Source organism: Pteronotus mesoamericanus, unplaced genomic scaffold (assembly GCF_021234165.1).
Source record: "Pteronotus mesoamericanus isolate MK-2021 breed Mesoamerican mustached bat unplaced genomic scaffold, CSHL_Meso_final contig_752, whole genome shotgun sequence".
Taxonomy (NCBI): domain Eukaryota; kingdom Metazoa; phylum Chordata; class Mammalia; order Chiroptera; family Mormoopidae; genus Pteronotus; species Pteronotus mesoamericanus.
In genome coordinates this window covers 846,497-867,751 of record NW_026555251.1, presented here as the reverse complement: position 1 = coordinate 867,751, position 21,255 = coordinate 846,497, and the positions used below count along the sequence as shown (strand labels likewise).

The window sequence follows — 21,255 nt, the reverse complement described above, 5'->3', positions numbered from 1 at the left end:
GCCTTCAGCAGGAAAGAACTGGCCATGGCAGCCCAGGACCCTCCACACAGGGCGGGCCTCGCCCCCACACGCCCTCCCCATGGTGAATGTCCCCTGTCCCCCGGGCCTCTCCTGGCCCCTCTCACCCCCTGAACCCCGGGGAGCATGCTGCTCCAGCAGGGACATAACGCTCCCTTTTAAAAGCCCCAGGGCCCCCTTGGGGTCCACAGCCTCTGCTGGGCACACAGCAGCCCCAGCCCTGCCTGCTCCTTCCCAGGGGCCTCTGCAGAGTGCTCTGTCCCACCTCCACCTCGGGAAATCCTACTCAGCAAATGGCCTGCCCTCTGGACCCAGAGCGGGTGTCTGTTTATTCTGCAACAGTGCAGAGAAGACCTGTCGGCAAACGCGCCAGGCGAAGCCACACCAAGTGGTCCTCCTCGGAGCACGCGTCGCCCGCGCTGGCAGGGCTCTGCGAGTCCCCGGACAGCCCGCGGCCCTCCCCAGTGCCCAGCTCTTTCCCGGAGGAGCACGGACCGCAGCCCAGACCACAGCAGTGGCAGCAGCCACGAGCAGGGACAGGGCAGGCAGCCGGCGGGAAGGCTGCCCTGACCTCCAGGCTGCCCTCTGGGTGTGCGCCTGACATCTGTGCAGCCACAGAGAGGCGGCCCGGCGGCAGGGCCACGCAGGGCCCACCAGCAGGCAGGCGGGAAGCTGGCCTCCAGCTCCCCGCTCTGAGCCAGGCCTGCGTCCTCACCCAGGAAGCAGGGTGGCAGCGGCCTGGGCACTCAGGCGCGGGCTGTGCGGGCAACGCGGGCCCCCACCACCCAGCCCGGGAGCCACAGGAGGTGTGCGGAAGCAGCGGGGGCAGAAGCCGGTGTGGGCGGGTCCCGTCGCTGGTACCTTTGACCAACAGCTTGGCCGTGGAGACCAGGGCCCCCGCACGGTAGGTGACGGTGCCTGAGTCAGCAACCCCCAGGCCCGCCAGCGTGAGGGAGTGGAAGGTCCCATCGCGCACGCAGATGGCACTCTGGGCGCTGTCCTGCAGCAGGGTCCCATCCAGCCACCAGTGGGCTGTGGGCCCACCTGCACGGGACACCTCGCAGGAGAATGTGGCCACCTCCCCCGCAAACACGTCCACGTTCTGCAAGCCACGTACCAGGTATGGCGCTGCCTCTGCACAAGAGGGCGACAGGAGGGCAGGCTGGGGTCTACCGTTTGGGGGATCCCTGGGGCTGGGTCTAGAGACCCACCTGGGCCGGCGACCCCACCCTGCTCAGGGAATGCTATACTCACACCGCTCGCAGAGAGCGGGCTCAGGCCCCTGCAACCACGCCCCTCTCTGAAATACACCCAGTTCCACAGAAGCACACAGAAGCCACACATCCACGGCCTCATCCGCAGCTAGAATGAACCAGCCCCGTGGCTGCCATCTTTGTGAGGTGAGGAGGAGAGCCTGTGGGCCACCACTCCGAGTGGGGGCCTGCCTCAGGGAGTAAGCCCTCTGTCCCTGAAGGTGTGGAAGCAGATGCTTCTCCGAGTCCCAGAAGACCACTCGTCCAGACGCCGCTTGCACTCCCCTTGGCCCTGAGACTCCAGTGCCCTAATGCCCACAGCAACTGCTCCCTACCCCGCCACCCAGCAGGCCTGGGCCAGGGCCTCCCAGGTGCGGCGGCTGTGCCCCCACACGTGCCCCAGCCAGGCCCTCCTCAGAAGCCCCCCAGGCCCTTCCTGGGCATGCGCCACCGAAGCCCCAGCGCCAGTCCTCCACCTGCCCCAGCTCTCTCCCGAGGGCACACCCGAGAGTCTCTGCCTGCTCCCCCAGCTCCAGCACCATTCCCATGGTGCCCACACCCCACCTACACACCACCCACACACCACCTACAAGGACACCCATTAGCACAACCCCATGCCCATTGCCCTCCCCCAAGGACATGGCCAGGTGTCTGTACGCAAGCCAGTTGGCACAGGATGGCTGACAGGGGCCAAGGCACAGCCCTAAAGAAGACCTATAAGGCCCAACCCAGCTCCAGGAGGGGGACCCACCTCCATGTTCCCCTCAGAGGCACTCATCCTGATGAACTCACAAAGCCTTTCCTGGTCTGGCCTGACCGGGACACCTAGGACACTGTCTCTCTCCCCCCACTCAACTTGAGGCCTCTCCTGGCCCCAGGGACCACAGAGCTGACTGTGTCTGTCCACCACTGAAGACCCAGGACATATTTTGTCCCCAGTGCCCAATTACCCCAGTGCACTAGGGACTCCCCAATGGCAGAGCTGCACCTGGCCCCTCTCAAGGTCTGAGATGTAGACAAAAGTAGATGGTGAGGTGACGGGTGGATGGATGAATGTATAGATGAACAGATTAACGGTTGGGTTAATGGGTGATAGATAAATGGATGGATAAATGGCTGAATGGATGGGTTGATTGATGAATGAATGGATGGTGGATAGTGGATGAGTGATGGATGTTAGATGGATGGATAGGTGGGTAAACGGTGGATGGATGAACATATGGATGATGGTGAGTGGTGGATGGATAGGAGGGTGAAGAAGCGAGCGGTTCGGTAAGCATATGACAGCTAAGTGAATGAATGAATGGGTAGTTGGATTGATGAACAAATGGATGGTGGGTGGATGGATGAATCAATAATGGAGGATTTTGCATGGTGGATGGATGGACAGATAGATGACTAATGATGGGTGAGTGAATGGATGAATGGGTGGTAGGTGGATGAACGGGTCAATAACAAAAGATGATGGTTAGTGGACAGACGAAAGATGGATTGATGGTGGATGGATTGGTGGTGGACAGATGGGTGGACGGTGAATGGATGCTACATGTTCGATGAGTGGGTGATGAATGGATGGGTGAATAATGGAGTATGGCAAATGGATGGATTGATCTATGGTGGGTGAATGGATGGATGGTAGGTGGGTTGATGATGGATCAGTGGTGGGTGGATAGTAAACAGTTGGTTAGACAGGTGGGATCAGCGTGGGACTCAGGAGAAGGGCAGTAAGGGAGACTCAGGAATGGCAAGCTCTGCAGACAAGGTATAACCCGAGCTGAAGGCCCTTGAAATCCTGTTTGCATGCCAGAGGCCAAGCACACTACACTATTGCACCATCACGTGGGAGCCTGCCGAGTGGGCACATGGGTGTTAAGAAGACCTGTATCATAGGATTAGCCATACAGAGGGCTTCCCCCTCAGGACCCAGCCTCTTCCCCCCACGGCCCAGCTTCCCATCTCCCTCCTGCAGACAGCACAAGCCCCACACAGCTGACCGCCATGAGAAAAAGAGCTATAGAAACACAGGTATGCACACCGGAATCTCTCAAGCTGATCTTTACCAGCCCACCTCAGTGGGCAATCCGGTTCATGGGATTCGCGGTCAGGGGTTGGAAAAGGGCCGCCCCAGGGCAAGACCACTGCTGGAAGACCTGGGTTTCTGACCTCACCACCCACAACAGCTCTGCAGGCAGGGCGGAGTACGGAGGCATCACCTTGCCGGGCATGGGAGGGGCTGCCCACCTGTGACCTTCAGCTGGGCCTCTGAGCTGCATGAGCCCACTTGGAAACTGATGGTCCCGGCGTCCTCGAGGGTCACCTGGGGGAGCAGAGACGGGGTCCAGTTTGGCAGCCCATTCGGACCGTCCTTCCCGGCGAGCCTTCAGGGCAATCCAGCTGCAGTTGGAGCCACCCCTCCCCCGCTCCTGGGAGCGTGTGGGTGGAGGCAGGTCCCAGGGTCCCACCTTGTGGAGGATCAGCGAATGGAATGTGCCTTGCTCCACTGTGATGTCGTTCATTTCGTTGGCCTGCAGAGGCACCCCCTCCAGGGCCCAGCGGGCCTCCTGGCTGGAGGCCCTGGACAGCCGGCATCGGAAGTGGGCGTCCTGGCCCTCGCTGAGCTGCACGTCCTGCAGGGGCTCCAGGATGGCCACCTCGGGGGCTGCACCAGGGGAGGTGTGGCGTCAGCCCCGGCCCTGGGGACGCCCCACTGTCGGGAGCACCTCCGGTCCTGGAGTCTGCCCCCAAGGCCCCACCCATGTGTGGGGCTAGCCCCCAACCCCCAAACAGGGGCGCCTGTAGTCCACTTCTGTCCCCAATCAGGGCCTGGACGTTCTGGCTCCGAGTGTAGTGAGGGGGCAGCCGCCCTCACCCACCACCTTGGACGGTGAGCAGGGCTGGGGACCTGTGGAGGCCCACGTGGGAGGACACTGTGCCTGCGCCTTCAGGCGTCACGCCCTGCAGCCTCAGTATGTGGGTGTGCTCATCCCTCATGGCCACCCATCACCTCACTGCTCTGTGAGACCACGGGGCGCCTGTGGCCTCCGCCCTTGACACTCTGCAGCTGAACTCCACATCGCTTATGGCCTGCACCTCAACGTCTAACAGGCCCCGCAGCATGGTTGCCTTGGACTCTGGGGTGTGAGTGAGGGGGGCCTTTTACCAACCAGGTCTGATCACCCCAGCCAACGTCCCACTCCTCCTCCAGGAAGCCTTCCCGGATATTCTTAAACTCCTCCTGCTATGGCCTCTATTGCCTCATATGACATTCGCCAGCCCATTCGCTATAAACACGGACCTCTGGGAGCAAAGATAGGCTGAGGATGCCTCTGTTAGGGGAAAGTGAGCAAGGGGTTGCAGGGTGGCGAGTTGCCTCTGTCCATCTGCACCCTGTGGCCAGCCCCGCCCTGGCCGGGACATCAAGGAGGCAAGACCTTCGGACGGACAGGCAGGAGCTCGGAAGAGGCAGCCCAGGCCAGGCTGCGCCCCTGCCGGCTGGGGGCCGGGGCCAAGGCAGCACCCCTGCAGCCTCAGCTTTCTTTCCCACTGTCGACAGGGGAGTGGCACAGAAATGAGGAGAGCCCACAGCCCCAGGGGCCTGAGAGCCACCCCAGCCGGCCCTTGGCGAGAGGGGTCACAGGACAGCTGTTCGGGGAGGGCTCACCTCTGACTTTGAGAGAGGCCACGGTTTTCTGGCCGCCCACCACGCAGGCGTACTCGCCCGAGTCCCTGGCCTCAAGCCCATGGATCAGCAGCTCGCACACGACCCCCTGGTGACGCATCTCATACTTGGGGCCTGCGTGCAGCTCCTCGCCCTCCTTGAGCCACTGCACGGGGGCCCCAGGCTCCACCTGGCTCAGCTGGCAGCACAGCCGGGCCAGGCTGCCCACCTCCTGCTCTGTGCCCTGCAGCTCCGTCTGGAACACGGGCCTGGGGACTGAGGGACCAGAAGGGGCACTTAGAGATGCTGAGCAAGGCACCCCTACTCCACGCTGTGGGCCCGAGGGGCCTGGGGGAGGCAGGGGCCAGGGGCCGCTCACCTCGGACTGAGAGCCGGGCGGTGCTCTGCGCGTGGCCTGTGTCACAGGTGTAGTAGCCGCTGTCCTCCTGCTCCACACCGTGCACCCACAGCTCCGCCGCCACGCCCTCCTGCAGCATCTGGTACTTGGCACAGGGGAAGAGCTGCAGCAGGCCCTTGCGCCACTCCACACTGGCGCCCGCCCGGCTCAGCTCGCAGCGCAGGCGTGCGGTCCCACCCTCTTCCACCTCCTGGGCCTGCAGCTCCCGGAGGAACTGCACAGGTGCAGCTGTTGGGCGGTGGGGCAGAGGGGGAACATAAGGTCAACAGAGCCTCAGGTCAGGTCCGCCCACCAGCCCTGTGAGAGCCAGGGTCCCCCCCAGATGGGACTCCTGGACTGGGAGTCCAGCCCAGAGTGAACCCCCAAAAGCAGGACGGGCCTGTGCAGAGGGCAGAGCCCACCTGGGGGCCCACCTGTGACAGTGAGGGTGGCGCTGGTGGCCTGGGAGCCACAGGCGCAGGTGTACTCGCCCGCATCCTCCCGGCGCAGGTCCCGCAGCACCAGCTCGACCGCGCAGCCCTGCTGCCGCAGCTCCCGGCGCCCGCTGGCCTGCAGCTCCAGGCCGCCCTTGCTCCAGACCACGGGGCCGGGCGCCGACAGCGCGCACCGCAGGCGGGCCTCCGTGCCTTCCTCGGCCTGCAGGCTCCTCAGGGGCTCTCGGAACACCAGCTGTGGCGCTGCGGGGCGGGCCGAGAGGACTCAGGGTCAGGCCAGAGACCCAGGGAAAACACAGGACCCCCGACACCCCACCAGGAGACAGGGCTCCCCACACCAGTCGGCTCCACTGAGAACCTAGGTCAAGCCTGCTCCTCAGCTTCAACCCAGCTGCCTGGCCGCGGGAAGGGCCCGTGGCCACAGGTCCCAGGACACTGGGGGAGGGGTGGGCCTCATGAGCTGGGGCCCCCATCGAGGGGACGGAGGGTCTATGGCCGCAGCTGTGGGAGGGGATGCTGGATAACCATGTGACTCTCATGCAGGCAGGGCTGTGTCGCGCCAGGACCGACCCTGAGGGCCTGGGGTCGCCCCAGGCTCCAAGGACACCCACCGCTCGGCCCTAACAGCAGGCTGGGAGGGAAGGGGATATATCAGCACATTCAGACAGAGAGAAGGACACACTGCCATTCCTTTGAGAACTGGGACAGCCCAAGGGAGGGAACTGAGATGAAACTCACTACATGGCTTCTTAGCGTGGCATAGGGAGCGACAAGCAAGAGACAGAAACCGAGGGAAAAGCCTTAGAACGGGCAGAAGGAGAACGTCACACACTCGGGATGGACACGACAGAAGGTAAAGGCTCAATTCGCGTTAGAGTCTCGAACAGCACAGGGACTTTTATACCCCGGACGGTGAGCGTTGCCGACGTCCTCTCCTGCCCGCACACGCACGAGTACTCCCCAGAGTCGCCCGGGGCCAGGTCCCGGATCTCCAGCTCGCACGCGGCCCCGTCCTGCCGCAGGCGGACCCTGTCCCCGGCTCCGAGGGCCTCGGGCCCCTTCCGCCACTCCACGGGGGCCGCCTTGCTCAGCTCGCAGCGCAGCGTCGCCGTGGCCCCTTCCGTCGCCTCTTCCTTCCGCAGGCCCTTTGTGAACTTCGCGGGCAGGGCTGGTGCGGGGGTAGAGGACACAGGGGACGTCAGACCGGGGGCGGGGCCCTGCACCCAGGACAGAGACACCACGGGGACCGCACACCCTGCCGTCGGGCACGGCACGAACAGGTGAACAAACGCACACGTGGGGACACGGGCGAGCGGAACAAGAGGAACTCGGGACACGGAGGACGGCACGGGCTCCTCGGCACGTCGGGACAGAGACATGGAGCCGGAGGCGCTCTGGGGCGAACTGGGGGCCGTGTGCGCCCGACACGGACGCCCGACAAGGAAACACAGCCGGGAGCAAGCAGGACTGAAAGCGTGGGCACGCGTGCGTCGCGTGGGGCGTGGGGCGTGGGGCGTGGGGCCCCGCCAGGTGAAGGCCGGCGAGGAGGCCAAAGGGCTGGAATCGTCCGCGAGGACCGGGAAAGGCCGTCGCGGCCTTCGGCCTGCAGGCGGGTATCGGGGCCAGGAGGAGGTGCTCCAGGCTCTTCTGTCGCCCGTCCCGACTCACAGGCACCCGACGCCAGGCTCGAGGGCCCAGGCCCCTGCCCTCACTCCACACGCCACACGGCTCGCCGAACCGAACCGTGGCCACCGCCCCCTCTCGGCCTCCCCGTTTCTTGGCAATCTGGGGCCCTGACGGGTGTGTCTGGAGGAAGGAGACCCGGAAAGGCGGCCTAAGGCTCTCCCGCTAGTTCGCATCGGCGCTCACGGACTGTCCCCTCCTTCCGCTCCGGAGGCCAGAGCCCCGGGCTCCCCGGGGCTGACGTGGACAGACCCGAGCAGGGGACACCCCGGGCGGGAGGGTCCGCGCGCGCCCTCCTCCAGGCCTGCCGCCCTGGAACGGGGGTCCCTGGGACCCCCACGCTTCTGGAAGCAGCTCTCTCGAGCCGCCTGCAGCTTGTCACTTCCGGCTCTCCCCGCCTACGGGCTGAGCGGCGGCCCTCGGAGCCCATGCCCTGCGCTCTCCCGGCACAGCGGCCCGGCACCGCGGCCCGGGTCCTGCCCGCCGCAGGCGCGGCGCTCTGTCTCCGTCCGCGGAGCTCTGGGGCTCGTGGCGGTGGCTGCTCCCCCCGGGCTCTGAACGCTTCTGCGCGTGATGGCCCTGCCCGGCCCCCAAAATCCTCTGCTCTGCTGCCCACCTTGTCTCGTGAGCGGGCCTGGCCAGGGCCTCGGACGCCGAGGCCCCGCACACCAGCAGAGGCGGCCTGCCCTCTGCTCCGTCCGAGGCTCCCCACCCCGCCCCTGCACCCCTTCGTCCGCGTGGCTCCCGGGACCCTCCCGGCACACGGGACGGCCTCTCCCTGCTCCTGGCCATCTGCTTGCCCTTCCGGAAGTGACCGGGGCCTCATGAGGGCCCCTGGGGACCAGAGCCCCCGAACGGGGACCTGACCCATCGCCCGGCTGCCAGCCACACCGCGCCGCGGCCAGGCCCCGCCCTGACGCCCCATCTCCGAGGGCCGAGGGCCCCTTCCGCCCAGCAGCGGGCCGCCTTGCAGAGCGCGCAGCGCAGCGTCGCCGTGGCCCCTTCCGTCGCCTCTTCCTTCCGCAGGCCCTTTGTGAACTTCGCGGGCAGGGCTGGTGCGGGGGCAGACACACACAGACACAGTCACGCACCTCAGCACACAGAGGAGACACCACGCGGACGACGCAGAGAAGACGCGAACGCCATCCGGACAGGGGCCTCGTGCTGGCCGGGCCCAGCCCCCGCCGTGGACGGAGGCTGCCCTCGGCGCAGCCTCCGAACAGAGCGACCGAGGCCCCCCGTCACGGACGCCTCCGCCTCGGGCGTCCCGGGAACCTGGCGGCCGCGGCTGGGGAGGCTGGGACAGGCGCGGGAGGCAGGTTCTGCGGGGAAGTTCGCGGCAGGACACGACTGGACGGAGGACACGACACGGACTCCGAGAGGACGACAGGACAGAGCCAGCGGGGACAGGACGGTGTCCGGGGGCCCAGGTGCTGGCTCCCCGTGGCTCCAACAACAGCCCGAGGGGGAGGGGGCCCTCCGTGGGCTACGGCACAGGTGCACACAGCGGCCACGACGGGGACGACCCGGACACCAACACGCCGTTCCGCTGGGCCACACGTGGTCTTTACCCCCGGACGGTGAGCGTGGCCGACGTCCTCTCCTGCCCGCACACGCACGAGTACTCCCCAGAGTCGCCCGGGGCCAGGTCCCGGATCTCCAGCTCGCACGCGGCCCCGTCCTGCCGCAGGCGGACCCTGTCCCCGGCTCCGAGGGCCTCGGGCCCCTTCCGCCACTCCACGGGGGGCCGCCTTGCTCAGCTCGCAGCGCAGCGTCGCCGTGGCCCCTTCCGTCGCCTCTTCCTTCCGCAGGCCCTTTGTGAACTTCGCGGGCAGGGCTGGTGCGGGGGTAGAGGACACAGGGGACGTCAGACCGGGGGCGGGGCCCTGCACCCAGGACAGAGACACCACGGGGACCGCACACCCTGCCGTCGGGCACGGCACGAACAGGTGAACAAATGCACACGTGGGGACACGGGGCGAGCGGAACAAGAGGAACTCGGGACACGGAGGACGGCACGGGCTCCTCGGCACGTCGGGACAGAGACATGGAGCCGGAGGCGCTCTGGGGCGAACTGGGGGCCGTGTGCGCCCGACACGGACGCCCGACAAGGAAACACAGCCGGGAGCAAGCAGGACTGAAAGCGTGGGCACGCGTGCGTCGCGTGGGGCGTGGGGCGTGGGGCGTGGGGCCCCGCCAGGTGAAGGCCGGCGAGGAGGCCAAAGGGCTGGAATCGTCCGCGAGGACCGGGAAAGGCCGTCGCGGCCTTCGGCCTGCAGGCGGGTATCGGGGCCAGGAGGAGGTGCTCCAGGCTCTTCTGTCGCCCGTCCCGACTCACAGGCACCCGACGCCAGGCTCGAGGGCCCAGGCCCCTGCCCTCACTCCACACGCCACACGGCTCGCCGAACCGAACCGTGGCCACCGCCCCTCTCGGCCTCCCCGTTTCTTGGCAATCTGGGGCCCTGACGGGTGTGTCTGGAGGAAGGAGACCCGGAAAGGCGGCCTAAGGCTCTCCCGCTAGTTCGCATCGGCGCTCACGGACTGTCCCCTCCTTCCGCTCCGGAGGCCAGAGCCCCGGGCTCCCCGGGGCTGACGTGGACAGACCCGAGCAGGGGACACCCCGGGCGGGAGGGTCCGCGCGCGCCCTCCTCCAGGCCTGCCGCCCTGGAACGGGGGTCCCTGGGACCCCCACGCTTCTGGAAGCAGCTCTCTCGAGCCGCCTGCAGCTTGTCACTTCCGGCTCTCCCCGCCTACGGGCTGAGCGGCGGCCCTCGGAGCCCATGCCCTGCGCTCTCCCGGCACAGCGGCCCGGCACCGCGGCCCGGGTCCTGCCCGCCGCAGGCGCGGCGCTCTGTCTCCGTCCGCGGAGCTCTGGGGCTCGTGGCGGTGGCTGCTCCCCCGGGCTCTGAACGCTTCTGCGCGTGATGGCCCTGCCCGGCCCCCAAAATCCTCTGCTCTGCTGCCCACCTTGTCTCGTGAGCGGGCCTGGCCAGGGCCTCGGACGCCGAGGCCCCGCACACCAGCAGAGGCGGCCTGCCCTCTGCTCCGTCCGAGGCTCCCCACCCCGCCCCTGCACCCCTTCGTCCGCGTGGCTCCCGGGACCCTCCCGGCACACGGGACGGCCTCTCCCTGCTCCTGGCCATCTGCTTGCCCTTCCGGAAGTGACCGGGGCCTCATGAGGGCCCCTGGGGACCAGAGCCCCCCGAACGGGGACCTGACCCATCGCCCGGCTGCCAGCCACACCGCGCCGCGGCCAGGCCCCCGCCCTGACGCCCCCATCTCCGAGGGCCGAGGGCCCCTTCCGCCCAGCAGCGGGCCGCCTTGCAGAGCGCGCAGCGCAGCGTCGCCGTGGCCCCTTCCGTCGCCTCTTCCTTCCGCAGGCCCTTTGTGAACTTCGCGGGCAGGGCTGGTGCGGGGGCAGACACACACAGACACAGTCACGCACCTCAGCACACAGAGGAGACACCACGCGGACGACGCAGAGAAGACGCGAACGCCATCCGGACAGGGGCCTCGTGCTGGCTGGGCCCAGCCCCCGCCGTGGACGGAGGCTGCCCTCGGCGCAGCCTCCGAACAGAGCGACCGAGGCCCCCCGTCACGGACGCCTCCGCCTCGGGCGTCCCGGGAACCTGGCGGCCGCGGCTGGGGAGGCTGGGACAGGCGCGGGAGGCAGGTTCTGCGGGGAAGTTCGCGGCAGGACACGACTGGACGGAGGACACGACACGGACTCCGAGAGGACGACAGGACAGAGCCAGCGGGGACAGGACGGTGTCCGGGGGCCCAGGTGCTGGCTCCCCGTGGCTCCAACAACAGCCCGAGGGGGAGGGGGCCCTCCGTGGGCTACGGCACAGGTGCACACAGCGGCCACGACGGGGACGACCCGGACACCAACACGCCGTTCCGCTGGGCCACACGTGGTCTTTACCCCGGACGGTGAGCGTGGCCGACGTCCTCTCCTGCCCGCACACGCACGAGTACTCCCCAGAGTCGCCCGGGGCCAGGTCCCGGATCTCCAGCTCGCACGCGGCCCCGTCCTGCCGCAGGCGGACCCTGTCCCCGGCTCCGAGGGCCTCGGGCCCCTTCCGCCACTCCACGGGGGCCGCCTTGCTCAGCTCGCAGCGCAGCGTCGCCGTGGCCCCTTCCGTCGCCTCCTTGTTTCTCAATCGTCCTATGAACTCCGCTGGCTGGGCTGTGGAACATCAAAACCAGGACATATCTTTTCCTCCTCCATCGAGGATGTAGGCCCCCCATGTGTCTATGTCTGGCAGGGCTTGTCTTACCCCTCACTGTGAGCGTGGCTGTGGTCCTCTGGTCCCCGAAACAGCAGGAGTACTGGCCGCTGTCGTTGGGCTGCAGGTCCTGGACCACGAGCTCCAGGGTGGCGCCCCTCTGCCGCATGCTGTACTTGCCTCCGGACCGCAGGGATTCATCCCCTCGGCGCCACTCCACAGGCGCAGCCACAGACGAGAGCTCGCAGCGCAGCGTGGCCGCCCCGCCCTCCAGCACCTCCACGTCCTTCAGCCCCTTCTGGAAGCGCACCGGCCGGGCTGCGGAAGGCACAGGCTTAGCGCGTCCTCAGCCCCGCGTCCCCCTGGGTCTGCCCCACAGCTGCGTAGGGCTGGGGCCACGTGCGCGCTCTGCAGGCGGCCTTGCCTCACCCCTCCTACATCAAGGGCTGGTGACAGTGACCTGAGACCTCGGACCCTCCGGAAAGGGGAGCCAAACAGAAGAACAAAGAAAAGTAGAGTGTCAAGAGCTATAGTGTGACCCCGTCACTTAGTGGAGCCCCAACCCCAGGAGATGAACAGAGAGACATGGGGGCTCTCTCAGCAGCAGAGACCCAGAGAGAGGAAGCAGCAGGTACAGGAATGAGCTTCAGAGAGACCAGGTGGACAGAGCTGGGTGTACCCCCCTCACCTCTACACACGGACACTGAGAGGGCCCAGGCCAAGAGAGAGGGAGCTGGGCGGGTCCCGAGCCTCCCCATCGCTGAGCACGGTGAAAGGGACAGACACCCGGCGCACCGCGGGGGCTGGCCGGGCTGGCTGGGGGCTCACCGTGGACCCTGACAATGGAGCTGCTCCAGACACCCCCAGCCTCACACTTGTAGCGCCCGCCGTCCTGCAGGGTGGTGCCAGTGATGACCAGTTCGGCGCGGTGGCCTTCACGGCTCAGCTGGCATCGGGCCGAGGCCCGCAGGGCATGCCCGTCCTTTGTCCAGTGCACGGGCGTGTCTGGGGCAGTGGTCTCACAGACCAGGGTCAGATCCTCCCCCTCCGTGACTGTGGCATCCTTGAGCTCCTGGGAGAAGACACTCGGCTTCTCTGGGGACAAAGGGAGGAAGACAGGGCACTTGTAGGCTCCGCAGGAGAAGCTCCAGGTGTTGCTGCAACCCAGCTGACAGCCCAGGTCAGGGCCCATCTGTCCACCCCAGGCTAGGGACACAGACAATCCAGGCTCGGAGTGGCTTCCCCCACCACAGGGGCATGGCCAGGCGTAGGCCACACTGACCGTGGGATCGCCTCTGCATACCCCGTGCACCGAGCCATCCTGAAACCCCCACACCCAGCCTCCCAAGCCCACCCTGGATCCAAGGCCCAGCCCACAGCACCTTCTCTGTGAGCCCAGGATCGCCCTGTGTCTGGAGCCACACGGACTGGTTCCCACCACGGCACTGGGCACATAGCGCACCTGTCACCCGCAGAGCGGCTGAGGACCGCTGGTCGCCTGCTTCAAAATGGACAGTGCCGGAGTCCTTGAGCGCAAGCTGTCGCAGGGTGAGCACGTGGCAGCCGCCCGGCTGCGCCTCCATCTCATTGAGCTCGTTGGCGTGCAGGGGAGTCTTGTCCAGGAACCAGTGGACAGGCCCGTAGTCAGCGGGGGCGATGCGGCAGCTGAAGGTGGCCGAGCAGCCCTCCTGCACTTCGGCGTCCCCGAGCTCCTCCAGGATGAGCACTCTCTGGCCTGGGGGGCAGGGTGGGTATGTCAGGACCCCACGGAGGGAAGAGGGCGCTCCCCTAGACCTGGTGTGGGCTCACGGCCCGAACAAACTGGTGACTGTAACAGGTCCAGGATGATGACACTAAGGAAACAGTGAGTGCGTCAGAGGTGAACCGACAGAGTGTTTGTTTTAGGTCCGTGGGGGGGGCCTCAGGCCTGCTCAGTCTTTCTGCAGCACATGAAGAGTGACCCACAGGGCTCCTCCCTAGGCTGGGCTTCCAACCTGTCCCTGCCGGTGCACCTGTCCCCAGGATCATGTAACAAAACCAATCTCGAATTAACAAAAGATATCACAGTGTAAAAAAAAGGCATGACTGTGTTAATATTTAAATTCAGTGCTCTGGAGGTTTGACAACATGAATTGTTCATTTTTTTCCCCCGCCAACTTAAGTCAGGGACACTTAGAAAAAAGTGAACTGCGGAAATAGGTGTGCAATAGATTTCCCTGCAGTTACAGGTGTCTGGAAGCTGACCTATGCTGGACAGCTGATGCCAGACACCGGACACCGGACACCAATGCCAAATACCAGACACAGGACACTGGGCCCTGGGCACCGGGAACTAGGCACCAGAAAGCGCAGATGGTGCATCAGGAGTTGACTGGTCAGAGACAAGAAATTCTGATTCAAGGACCAACACACAGCGTAACGGTGCTGGCCACACGCCAGACAGACTCACCGGTGTGTGGTGTAGGTTTTCTAAAGAGCATGTATTGTTACCACGTGGCACTGCACTGACTGACTTCCTGGTTAGGTATCCACCTTATTAGCCAGCAGAGCTCCTGCTGCATTAACTAAATGTTTGCACTGAGCTCGATAGACTCACCAGATTTCCACTGGAAAGGAGAGAAAAACCCAGAGTGAGGCACTGTTATTCTGCCCTCCTGCAGAGAGACCCTAGGAGAGGCCTCCGATTGACCCCACTCTGGATGCGGGCACGGGGATCAGGAAGGCCCGGCCCAGCCCTCCAGATGCTAACAGGCCCGACAGCCTGGGGCCGGCCTCCGACCCAGGTAGAGCCCCAGTTCCTTATCAGTGCGATGGAGACAATGATGAGCCTCACCCTGACTGCCAGACACAAGCTGTTGCTCAAACCCGGGACCTTCACGTGCAGAGGTGGTACCTGTGTGTGCAAATATACTCAGAGCACATGCAAGGGGCTCGGGCACATGTCAGCACATAGGAGGGAACACACATGCAGCAATAAATGGAGGCCACTGACTCATTTGCACAAGGTCCTATGAGGAGGGCCACAAAGACAAGAGCACCGAAGGCAACCCCTCCAGGAGTTGGGGAAACCAAGGCTGGGCTTGTCCACAGCCCACGGGCCACATCACAGGCCATGAAAGCTGTGCAACACGCCAGCCTCACCTTGCACCAGGAGCCGAGCCTGCGACCTCGCCTGGCCGATGTCACAAGTGTAGGTGTCACTGTCGGCCTTCTCCAGGGCACTGATGGTGAGCCTCAAGGTCACGCCCTCTTGGCTGGGCGTGTGCTTCTCCGAGGCAGGCAGCTCGGAGATGCCCTTGCGCCAGGTCACCGTGGTTGCAGGGCGCTCTGTCTTGCAAGTAAACACGGCCGTGCCTTTCTCCTCCACCCGCAGATCCACCAGCTCCTCTGTGAACCGGTTTGCCGTTTCTGGGGGAAGAGGCAAAAAGGGCTGAGGGTGAGGCCTGAAACCGCACTCTGACCCTTGGGACACAAGCAGTTCACGCCCCCCTCCCCACCGACGCAACCTCAGGGACTGAGCGGAAGCCCCTCCCTCTGGGCCCCGCCCTCCCAGCTGGGCCCGCAGTGCTGAGGGGAGAGGCCACGGGGGCTGCTTCAGAATCTCCCGCGGCGTTACCTTCCACGTGGAGCCTCGCTGTGCTCTTAGAAACCTCTGTCTCACACGTGTACTCTCCAGAGTCCTTGAGCGAGGCTGCACGCACCACCAGCACTGCCCGTGCGCCCTCGCTGAGCAGGTCATACTTCTGACTCTTGCGAACGGCCTTCCCGTCCTTCAGCCAGCGCACCGGGGCGCCCGCCCGCGACAGCTCACAGCTCAGTATCACGTCCGCCCCTGGCACGGCCCGCTGGTCCTCCAGCGGCTTCGTGATGTCCACCGGCCGTTCTGAAGGGGCAGAAACAGCCTGTGAAGCATGCGCGCGGCCATGCCGGAGGTGACGGCAGGGCCGGCCTCCGCACCTCAGGCTCCGGGGGCCGAGGCCGCAGACGTGCCACCTGGAGCTCTAGGACCTCGGGCCCAGGGGCTGCGGGGCCTTGGGATGCCAGAAGCCCCGCTGGTGCAAGCGAGGAGCCTTCGAGGGGCAGACGTGAGAGCAGAGGCTTCCAGCGTCGTTCAGAGCCCATGACTCAGAGCGTGGACAGGGCTGGTGCCCACTGTGAACACGCTTCACTGACCTGCACCAGTGTCTGTGCTGGGGCACCTGCTCACTGATTGCACTGCTTGGTGACCACGTGCCCTGGAGCCACCACGGTAGCTGGACCAGGGGTGGGAGACGAGACGCCCTGCTCCTGCCCAGAGACTGAGTCCCTGGACAACCAGGAACCCCCAGCCTCCGAACAGGAGCCTCTGGGTCCCCACCCACGGCTGAGGGAGACAGTCCCCAGAGACACCCCCGGCAGGCTGCCCAGCCCGAGTGCCCCTGGCAGCGCCTTGCGGGGAGCCCAAAGCTCAGCACACAGAGGCGCCTCGCCTGCCCCTGGCACGCGCGTGGTGCTCACCTCTGACGACGAGCGAGGCCCTGGAGGTGAGGCCCCGCACGGAGAAGACCACCTCCCCAGAGTCGCCCAGCGCCGCCTCTCGCACAGCCAGCGTGAACTTCCGGCCCTGGCGCGCGGCCCGGAAGCGGCCGGAGCGGCCCACTGTCTTCCCGCCGACCGTCCACACGGCGGTGTCGCCCGTGTCCTCGTGGGACAGGACGCACTCAAAGCTGCAGCCCTCACCCTCTAGCACCTCCACCGTCTTCAGCCTCTTGGTGATGCCCACGTGCAGGTCTGTGAACCACGGGAGGCAGCCATCACTCTGGCTGGACCCCAGATGCCTGCCTCTCAAGGCCAACACCATTGAGCGCCAAAGTGTCCCAGAGGCTCAAATGCTCACCCTCCCCGGCCCCCCAGTAAATTCCCCTTTGGCCTCCAGCTGGCCCAGCCCTGGTGTTTGGATGACCAAGAGCTGTACCAGCCAGGGCAGCCACCTTCCCATCTGCTACAGAACAAGGGGCAGAGAACAAAGTATCAGAGGTTTTCACTAGCTCGCATGGTCTGGAGGAGAAAGGACAGGCCATCTCGAGTGAAGGGGCCATCTAGCTCTGGGACTCACTGTACTTCCAACCGTTCCTGTCTCATCTCAAAACCCACCAGATGTCAGGGACCCCCCCGCCCGCCCCCGCCATGGGTTCATAGAGAACAGGCCTGCCATGCATGTGGAAGGGGACAAGCCTAGTGGAGCTGAGCCAGGATAGCAACCACCTGGCTGGGGAACAAGACCCAGGCTGAAACCCACCTGGCGTCTTCCACCTGACACCTAGGCCTCTGTCACTCCCCCTCCAAGGGGCTCCCTTGACCGGCTTTACACCTGCCCACATGCAACCCCTGGCGCACAGCGGCCGTCTCCAGGCCCTGGTGGAACGCGGGTACCTGGGACTCCATGGGGCAGGGCCCGCCGAGTCTCCCACGCTTCACTCCATTAACGTAGTCCCCGCCCACCTGCCTGCACCTGGGCCTCCTAAAGACCACGTCAAGCCCACTCCCCCCAGAGCCTGCCTGACCTCTCCTAGCTCAGGGGTGCAACCCAGCAGCCCCGGTTTAGGAGCAGGCGGGGCCTCGGGAGGTGCCGCTCCCTACCCACCCCCAGAGCCCGGCCACGCCCCCACTCACCGTGCACGCTGACGTGCGCCCGGGTCTCCTCAGTGCCTAGGTGGCAGGTGTACAGGCCTGCGTCGTCCCTGCTCAGGTCGTGCACCACTAGACCGCGCGTGCCCGCCGTTTGCAGAAATTCGTACTTGTCACTGGGGCCCAGCTCCACGCCGTCCTTGCGCCACACCACACAGGCCTGGGGGTCGGAGACCTCACACTGCAGGGCTAGAGAGCCCCGCTCCTCCGCAGACACATCGTCCAGAGCCTTCAGGAACACTACTGGCTTCACTGCAAGACAGGGTGTGAGCGGGTGAGCGAAAGAGCCGCCACCTCCCATTTGGGGACCCCTGGGGGAACGCCCACAGATCCCGCTGGGATGCCTCACCTCTGACCTCCAGGCGGGCAGAGGCCGTCACCTTGGGGGAAGAGGCGCGCACAGTGCCCGCATCGGACCGCCTGACCCGCTTCAGCACCAGCGTGTGGCAGTGGCCCTTGTGGGTGATTTCGTGGAAGCTGTCATTGTAGAGGGGCGTCCCATTGAGCGACCACTCCACCTCCTCGTCCTCGTGGGAAAGCGCCAACGAAAAGCAGGCGCGACCCTCCTCCATGGCCTCTATGTCCTGCAGCGGCTGCGTCACCGTCACTTCCCGCGCTGCCAAGAGCACACGGGGGGGTGGGCTCAGTTTACACCACCGCCGTCTGCACCAGAGCCCACCAGGTGGCCCTGCACCCCCTGCCACGCACCTTCCACGGTGACTTGGGCGCTGCTCTGGGCACTGCCCGCCTGGCACCGGTAGACGCCAGCGTCGGCCGGCGTGAGCCGCAGGACGCGCAGCTCCGCCATGTGACCCTCCAGACTCATTTTGAACTTGTCCGATGGCACCAGGGGCGTGTCCTCCTTGTACCACTGCACAGCCTTGGGGGGCGGCTTGAAGTCGCAGGACAGGACCACTGACTGCAGCTCGCGTCCAGTCTTAGGCTCCAGCGGCCGCGTAAGCACCACAGGGATGTCTGAGCAGGACGAGAGAGCGCAGCGCTGCCAGGCGGGCTGGGCCGGGCGGAAGCCCCAGACACCGCCATCAGCTGCCCCTGTCCAGCACCTCGTCCGTCCGCTCAGCCTCTCCTTCCGCCCGCCGGCCGGCTGTGCAGCTCACCTGAGACGACGAGGCGGGCGGTGGACCGAGACTTGCCGATGGTGAAGTGCACCGGCCCGGTCATGCTGGAGCAGGTGCGCCGCAGCGTCAGCCGGTGCACGGTGCCTTCCTGCGCCATGCTCACGTCCGCCCCGGCCTGCAGCACCGTCTTCCCCAGCAGCCACTTGGGTGGCCGAACGGAAGGGATAGAGGTCTCACACTCGAACCAGGCAGGGGCGGGCTCCATCACGGTGACGTCCTGCAGGCCCCGCACGATGTTGATGGATTGCTCTGTGGGGGAGGGGCGTGTCACCAGGCAGTTCCCGGGGAAGGGAGGACGGCCGCACCCCCATTCTTGTTCCTTCCTGAGCACAAACCCTCCCCCCACACTTCATTTTCTCACCCTCCCTGCCCCTCCTGCCCCAAAGCTCCCCAGTCAACCTGGATGCCTCCAAGTATGAGGACCAATGGTAGGGGCCCTAGGCCCGCCCCCAGGCAAAGGAGACAGCTGTCGCCTCACCCCGGCCCCGCCTCACCTTCCACGAAGAACTGGGCGCTGGTCTTCACATTGCCAGCGTCACATGTGTAAGTGTCTTCGTCCTCGGGCTGCACGTCATTGATCACCAGCTTGCGGTAGAGGCCATCGCTGACCATCTCATACTTGGGCCCCGGCCACAGTTCCACACCGCCCTTGAACCACCGCACTTGGGCGCTGGCCCGTGACATCTGGCACTCGAGCACACCGCGGTGCTTCTCCATGGCGATCTTGTCCCGCAGCGGGCGCAGGATGGACACTGGCAGCTCTGTGGGCGAGGCCAGGAGGGCTCAGGGTGGGCACTCAGCCACCTGAACCCTCTGGGACTGGGCGCTCTGTCTGTGCAGCCCCCAACCAGCCAGGCTAAGCCAAGTGTCACCCTCGGGGCTGGGACCCTCTGCACAGTTGGCCACAAAGAAGGTAGGCACGCTCACACACCTTTACCCCTTGCAGCCCTGCTGCACCCCCTTGCTGCCCCACAGCTGCCCCGCCCTGGCCTGCGCATCGCTGCAGCCTGTGTGGTCGCCTTGCTGGTCCGCAAGCCCCCCTCTCCCTCCCCTGTGCCTGGTCTCCCCTCTCTCCTGTCAAGTCCACCAGCCTCACACCCCTCCTTTCCAGCCCCTGCTGCAGTCCCAGGAGGGAGAGTTCACTGGCACCCTCACTTTAAACAAAGGGGGGCTGTCTCCCCAGAGCCCTGCCTTCCTTCCCTGGAGGCAACGCCCCTTTCCTGCCTCCCGGGTCACCCGCCCTGTCAGGCCCGCGTCGGGCCGGCTGGCTCCGCGCACACGCGTGTTCTCACTGGGTGTCCAGCCTGCACCCTCCCTTCACCTCTCACTCGGAGCTGAGCTCGAGATTCTGCATTTCCAGCTACGAATCGGATTTCTCCCGCGTCTTCCACCAGGACCCTCCGGTAGATGAGTGTGAATGTCCTTTCTGGGGACACAGACCACTCAGCACTGGGGGAGGGGCGCGGGGCAGGGCAGACCCTCCCACTGCCACTCGCTGCCCTCACACCTTGCTGGCGGATGCGCACGTTGTCACTGGGCCGAAGCTTACTGCCCTCCCGGAGCCATTGGGCTGGCACGTCACCATGGGAGAGCTCGCAGGAGAAGGTGGCGCTCTCCTTCTCTGCCACCTCCACATCCTCCAGGGGCCTCAGGATCTGCACGTTGCGGCCTAGGGCATGGAGGGAGGCCCCGCCACACTCAGACACACAGACGGCCCACCCCGCCCCCACTCCCAGTTTGCTGAGCACAGGACGGGCTCAGGACCAGAAGGCACGTACCTCGATGGGGGACGCAGGGTCCCAGAGGTCCTTGCACCTGGCCCTGACCCCCACCCCACCCGGTCCTCACCTTGCACCTTCAGGGAGGCTGTGGTCTGAGCCTCGTGGGCGTCACACACGTACACGCCCTGGTCCCCCAAGGCACACTGGTAAATGGTGAGGGTCCGGCAGGTGCCCTGGGCTGCCAGGCCCACTGTCTTGCCCACCTGCAGCTCCACGCCATCCTGTAGGGGCACGAGGCCAGGTCAGGCGCTGGGGGTGCCTCCCCAACCTCCTCCAGCCCTCCCACGGGGAGGGGTGGGATGGAGCAGAAGGGTCCAGGGACAGAGGCACCTTCAGCCAGCGCACATCCACATTGGGACGGGACAGCTCACACTCCAAGGTCACTTTGTCCTTCTCTGTGGCCACCACATCTTTCAGCGGGCGGCTGAACCTCACAGGCAGCTCTGGGGAGGCAGGAGGAGGAGATGAGAGGCAGGTCCTGCATATGCCCTGGGCAGGGGCGGAGGGGACTGAGCTGGACCAGATCCCTCAGCGGGCTCTAGGAGTGGATGCTCCCCTCATCCCCAGGTTCCACCTCCCTGTACCCACTTGCCTCCCGGGCCACCTCAGGGACAGGGACGGGTGTGCTCTCGAGCAGGTCCCTCCCCTCCCCCACGCACCGGTCACCACAAGCCGAGCAGACGTGTGCACGCCCTCGGCCTTGAAGGCGATGAGACCGCCGTCCTGTGGCCGCAGCTCAGACAGCGTGAGTGTGTGGGTGGGGCCTCGCGCCGCCAGTTGGCACACGGGCCCTGGCTGCAGCCGGAGGCCGTCGCGCGTCCAGCTGCCCTCCACATTGGCATGCGACAGCTCCACCTCCATGACGGCCGAGCCCCGCTCCTGTACCTCCACCGCTTGCAGGCCCCGCAGGAGCCGGACCTGGCGCACTGCAGGGCAGACGCGGGACGGGTGTGCCACCACACCAGGGCCCTGGTC

At 65.8% G+C, this 21,255-nt stretch overlaps 1 protein-coding gene across 1 annotated transcript in view; it reads right to left on the bottom strand.

Annotated features, from left to right (window-relative positions):
• Positions 1-21,255, bottom strand: part of OBSCN (obscurin, cytoskeletal calmodulin and titin-interacting RhoGEF) — a 164,869-nt gene that overhangs the window by 50,257 nt on the left and 93,357 nt on the right. The window contains 26 exon segments of the mRNA XM_054584055.1: positions 3,513-3,588; positions 3,734-3,930; positions 4,148-4,402; positions 4,933-5,205; positions 5,309-5,575; positions 5,761-6,024; positions 6,686-6,949; positions 7,494-7,587; positions 9,044-9,219; positions 11,390-11,653; positions 11,745-12,011; positions 12,522-12,788; positions 13,156-13,428; positions 14,835-15,101; positions 15,310-15,576; positions 16,191-16,463; positions 17,346-17,612; positions 17,710-17,976; positions 18,069-18,335; positions 18,479-18,748; positions 18,994-19,260; positions 19,821-19,925; positions 20,007-20,168; positions 20,348-20,501; positions 20,611-20,723; positions 20,940-21,206. Coding sequence (XP_054440030.1) covers positions 3,513-3,588; positions 3,734-3,930; positions 4,148-4,402; positions 4,933-5,205; positions 5,309-5,575; positions 5,761-6,024; positions 6,686-6,949; positions 7,494-7,587; positions 9,044-9,219; positions 11,390-11,653; positions 11,745-12,011; positions 12,522-12,788; positions 13,156-13,428; positions 14,835-15,101; positions 15,310-15,576; positions 16,191-16,463; positions 17,346-17,612; positions 17,710-17,976; positions 18,069-18,335; positions 18,479-18,748; positions 18,994-19,260; positions 19,821-19,925; positions 20,007-20,168; positions 20,348-20,501; positions 20,611-20,723; positions 20,940-21,206 — 5,883 coding nt within the window.